The sequence below is a fragment of the Penaeus japonicus genome, unplaced genomic scaffold, assembly GCF_977035675.1.
Source record: "Penaeus japonicus unplaced genomic scaffold, GWHDUDI00000001_assembly GWHDUDI00000030, whole genome shotgun sequence".
NCBI lineage: Eukaryota > Metazoa > Arthropoda > Malacostraca > Decapoda > Penaeidae > Penaeus > Penaeus japonicus.
In genome coordinates this window covers 6,104,256-6,109,255 of record NW_028234432.1, presented here as the reverse complement: position 1 = coordinate 6,109,255, position 5,000 = coordinate 6,104,256, and the positions used below count along the sequence as shown (strand labels likewise).

The following is a 5,000-nucleotide window of genomic DNA, read 5'->3' as shown; positions in this document are numbered from 1 at the left end:
GAGGCGGTGGCCATGGCGGTGGAGGTGGCCATGGAGGCGGCGGCGGCAGAGTGGTGAAGGCTGAGCTGGTCGGCGTCGGCACTCTTCCCAGCACCGGCGGAGGAGGTGGAGGAGGCTCTGGAGGCTATGGGTCCCATGGAGGTGGGTCTCGAGGCGGCCACGGCAGATCCAGCGGTGCCAGCGTTGTCCGAGCTGAGCTGGTAGGAGTTGGCACTCTTCCCAGCACCGGCGGAGGAGGTCTATGGGTCCCATGGAGGTGGGTCTCGAGGCGGAGGAGGTGGAGGAGGCTCAGGAGGCTATGGGTCCCATGGAAGCGGGTCTCGAGGCGGCCACGGCAGATCCAGCGGTGCCAGCGTTGTCCGGGCACAGCTGGTTGGTGTTGGCAACCTTCCCTCAGGCGGGGGCAGCGGCCACGGCTCCAACGCCATTGCCACCGGCGGGGGATATGGCGGTGGAAGTGGCTGGTAAGACGGTCTTTCAGAAAGGAGCTACTTCACAAAGAGCTTAAAATTACAAATGCGATACCATATTGGTATTTAATAATCGAACAAAAATAAAGAGAAATTCTATAAAGTCTATAAGAATCTTTTCATCTATTCCTACCGAATAACTATATATTCTTAATCATGATAACAATGATAACAGAAGTAATCAGCAACACGAAAATCACTGCAATAGAAATAACAGTAACGTTAATCAGAGGCTGATAAACAACTCACCAAGTGAATGAATAAGATCAAAGATAACTTATAAGAAGAAAGACATCAATAGCACACACACACAAACACACACGCATGTTCACACACAAAGACACACACATTCACACACACAAAGACACACACATACACGCACACACGCGTACATATACGCAAAATGATCCAGAATTAAAACTGGTCCATATAATGGAAAGCTCATTTCTTTGTGATATTAACAAAAATCTAAGATTATAAGTATCATTCATAAAGTCAAGAGTTGTATAAGCTAAGAATACTCTCGAGAACTACATTCTTCTCTTTTCCATACACACCCGATATGTTGCTTTGTAAAATAGGATCAGGAGCTGGCGTAACCTTCGTAAATCTAATGATCAAAACATAAAAGAAGTTTATTTGGGACACAACTCATAGCTTTAATAATGAGCATATAAATCGAAGTTTCGAGTAATTCAAACCTTTAAAACTTATCTACATTTTACTATAAAATGAAACTGTTCTATTGCACAAAAGGCATTACGTAAGTAAATTCGGTAGATATGGGCCCCTGACAAGAGACAATAATATAAGTACACAAAGAGTAAAGGACACGATTCGTCTTGCAAAAAAAAGTAATGAAAATATTAGTAATAGGGTCGGAATGAATATGATAATAATCATGGTATCTCTGTAAAGAAATCCTGCTGTTACCATTACAGTGTTAGTGTTTGTGAGTATACAGAGAGTAAAAGACACGCTTCGTTTTGCAAAACAGTAATACAAATATTAGTAATAGTAATGAGAATCGTAATGAATACGATGATAATAATCATGGTATGTCTGGACAAAAATCTTGCTGTTACCATTGCCGTAGTATTTTTTGCACTACAAGATATATCATCTTAATATGTTTCGTCTTCTGTTAGTCCCACCTGTGCATATTTTGGATAATATGTATTGCTGTGTCAGTATTACTGAGAATTCGCAGTTTCCCATGATTTTGGGTAAGAAGAAGAAGAAGAAGAAGAAGAAGAAGAAGAAATGATGACAAAAGCTAGCGCTGGAGATTGTAAAGCTATTCGGAAACTGTTTAGTTTTTGTTATCCTCATTACTATTTTTATAATCTATCTCTCAACAATCGTCTTCGCGAACTCATTTTAACCAGGAAAAGAAAGGCCTAGACATTTTGGCTTTCTTATAACAATTCTCAACCGCTACACTATATGTAAGAGCGATGGTGAGAAGAAGCCATCATCCTACTTCTTTCTGGTTGAGTATCAGATGTATAAGATAGACCTCTATCTTTTAACATAATGAAGATCCTTCGTACGGGAAGGATGTTCACATGACTTCTGGGCAACGAGAAGGAGGCGGAGATATGGGTAACTGGCATCTCGGCACCAAGGGAGTGGGAAGGACAGTGCCAGTATAAATAGAGGCGCTAAGGATGTGGCAATCAGTCATCTCCTGGTGCTGGGAACGCCTTGCAACATGAGGACAATTGTGAGTATTCTTTTAGAGCAGCAATGTTGAGCTTAAACTGTTGAATCTGCTTGAATATTAAAACGAATTAGAATTCAGTGCATATAGACTTAGATGATAGCATATAGATTTTTTTTTTCACCCATTTTCTGTTGCTATACAAATTGAATATAATGATAATTTTAGCCATGTACTATTAAAGGGTGTTTCGTCCACCAGATTTTAGTGTCATTCGTGGCGTTAAGCGTGGCAGCTGCTGCTCCTGGCGGTTGCTGTGGTGGAGGCCACGGAGGTGGAGGCCATGGAGGCGGTGGGTATGGAGGAGGAGGAGGTGGAGGAGGCGGTGGCCATGGCGGTGGAGGTGGCCATGGAGGCGGCGGCGGCAGAGTGGAGGCCTGAAGGTCCCCATGAGGTGGGTCTCGAGGTCGGCCACGGCACTTCCAGCACCGGCGGAGGAGGTGGAGGAGGCTCAGGAGGCTATGGGTCCCATGGAGGTGGGTCTCGAGGCGGCCACGGCAGATCCAGCGGTGCCAGCGTTGTCCGAGCTGAGCTGGTAGGAGTTGGCACTCTTCCCAGCACCGGCGGAGGAGGTGGTGGAGGCTCAGGAGGCTATGGGTCCCATGGAGGTGGGTCTCGAGGCGGCCACGGCAGATCCAGCGGTGCCAGCGTTGTCCGAGCTGAGCTGGTAGGAGTTGGCACTCTTCCCAGCACCGGCGGAGGAGGTGGTGGAGGCTCTGGAGGCTATGGGTCCCATGGAGGTGGGTCTCGAGGCGGCCACGGCAGATCCAGCGGTGCCAGCGTTGTCCGGGCACAGCTGGTTGGTGTTGGCAACCTTCCCTCAGGCGGGGGCAGCGGCCACGGCTCCAACGCCATCGCCACCGGCGGGGGATATGGCGGCGGAAGTGGCTGGTAAAACGTTATTTCAGATCTACTTCACAAAGAGCATAAAATTAGAAAACGCGATACCATATTGGTATTTAACAATCGAAGAAAAATAAAGAGAAATTCTAAAAGTCTTTAAGAATCTTTTCACCTATTCCTACCAAACAACTATTTATTCTTAATCATGATAGCAATAATAACAAAAGTAATCAGCAACACGAAAATCACTGCAATAGAAATAACAAAAACGTTAATCAGAGGAGGATCAACAACTCACCAAGTGAAAGAATAAGATCAAAGATAACTTATTAGAAGATAGATATCAATAGCACACACACACGCATGTTCACACCCAAACACACACACAGACACACATATTCACACACACACACGCAAAATGATCTAGAATTAGAACTGGACCATAAAACGGAAAGCTCATTCTCTTTGTGATATTAAAAAGAATTTAAGATTTTAAATATCATTCATAAAGTCAAGAGTTGTATCAGCTAAGAATACTCTCGAGAACTACATTCTTCTCTCTTCCATACGCATCCGATATGTTGCTTTGTAATGTGATCAGGAGCTGGCGTAACCTTCGTATATCAAGTGATTATAACATAAAAGAAGTATATTTGGGACACAACTCATAGCTTTATCATGAGCATATAAGTCAAAGTTTCGAGTAATTTAAACTTTTAAAACTTGTCTTCATTTTACTATAAAATGAAACTGTTCAATTGCACAAATGGCGATACGTAATGGTAGTACACAAAGAGTAAAAGACACGCTTCGTCTTGCCTAACAATAATGAAAATATTAGTAATAGTAATGAGGATCGGAATGAATATGATAATAATCATGGTATGTCTGGAAAGAAATCCTGCTGTTACCATTAATGTATTAGTGTTTGTAAGTACATAAAGAGTAAAAGACACGCTTCGTATTACAAAACATTGATCATAATATTAGTAATATTAATGAGAATCGTAATGAATAAGATGTTTATAATCATGGTATGTTTGGAAAAAATCCTGCTGTTACCATTACCGTAGTACCTTTTTTGCATTACAAGAATATACATCATCTTGATATGTTTCGTCTTCTGTTAGTCCCACCTGTGCATATTTTGTATAATCTGTATATCTGTATATGTATTACTGAGAATTCGCAGTTTTCCATGGCTTTGGGTATATATATATATATATATATATATATATATATATATATATATATATATATATATATATATATATATATAAAAAAGAAGAAAAAAAAAAAGAGGATGACAATATCTTGTGCTGGAGATTGTAAAGCTATTTAGTTTTTGTTTCATCGTAATCATTTTTATAATCTATTTCTCAACAATCGTCTTCGCGAACTCATTTTAACCAGGAAAAGAAAGGCCTAGACATTTTGGCTTTCTTATAACAATCCTCAACCGCTACACTATCTGTTAGAGCGATGGTGAGAAGAAGAAGCCATCATCTTTCTTCTTTCTGGTTGAGGATCAGAAGTATGATATCGGTTTTCCTATCATTGGTTGTATGATTAATATCAATTCTGCAATATCTAGTGTCACTTGAACAAGATGTTTTATCACTATCTTTGGCAGTCAAATATTAACTATCAGTAAAAAGATAGACCTCTATCTTTTAACATAATGAAGATCCTTCGTACGGGAAGGATGTTCACGTGACTTCTGGGCAACGAGAAGGAGGCGGAGATATGGGTAACTGGCATCTCGGCACCAAAGGAGCGGGAAGGACAGTGCCAGTATAAATAGAGGCGCTAAGGATGTGGGAATCAGTCATCTCCTGGTGCTGGGAACGCCTTGGAACATGAGGACAATTGTGAGTATTCTTTTAGAGCAGCAATGTTGAGCTTAAACTGTTGAATATGCTTGAATATTAAAATGAATTAGATTTCAGTGCATATAGACTTAG

The 5,000-nt window shown here is 41.6% G+C and overlaps 3 protein-coding genes across 4 annotated transcripts in view; 2 read left to right on the top strand and 1 right to left on the bottom strand.

Annotated features, from left to right (window-relative positions):
* The window catches only part of LOC122255749 (uncharacterized), a 3,589-nt gene extending 398 nt beyond the window's left edge, over window positions 1-3,191 (top strand). Inside the window, exons 2-3 of the mRNA XM_086554899.1 lie at window positions 1-237; window positions 2,634-3,191. The exon at window positions 1-237 is cut by the window's left edge and continues 121 nt beyond it. Coding sequence (XP_086411025.1) covers window positions 1-237; window positions 2,634-3,088 — 692 coding nt within the window. The 3' untranslated portion in view covers window positions 3,089-3,191. The remainder of the gene's footprint in view (window positions 238-2,633) is intronic.
* The window catches only part of LOC122255747 (uncharacterized), a 28,254-nt gene that overhangs the window by 6,185 nt on the left and 17,069 nt on the right, over window positions 1-5,000 (bottom strand). Inside the window, exons 6-11 of the mRNA XM_086554676.1 lie at window positions 4,750-4,887; window positions 3,606-3,650; window positions 2,571-3,081; window positions 2,039-2,166; window positions 992-1,080; window positions 162-474 (exon numbers count right to left, since the gene is read on the bottom strand). Coding sequence (XP_086410802.1) covers window positions 162-474; window positions 992-1,080; window positions 2,039-2,166; window positions 2,571-3,081; window positions 3,606-3,650; window positions 4,750-4,887 — 1,224 coding nt within the window. The remainder of the gene's footprint in view (window positions 1-161; window positions 475-991; window positions 1,081-2,038; window positions 2,167-2,570; window positions 3,082-3,605; window positions 3,651-4,749; window positions 4,888-5,000) is intronic.
* Window positions 2,165-5,000, top strand: part of LOC122255748 (uncharacterized) — a 3,945-nt gene continuing 1,109 nt past the window's right edge. The window contains exon 1 of one of the 2 annotated variants that reach the window (XM_086554901.1): window positions 2,165-2,196. In XM_086554901.1, coding sequence (XP_086411027.1) covers window positions 2,185-2,196 — 12 coding nt within the window. In that variant the 5' untranslated portion in view covers window positions 2,165-2,184. Of the gene's footprint in view, window positions 2,197-4,867; window positions 4,908-5,000 lie in introns of those variants that run through there. The other variant, XM_086554902.1, reaches the window with a different exon arrangement.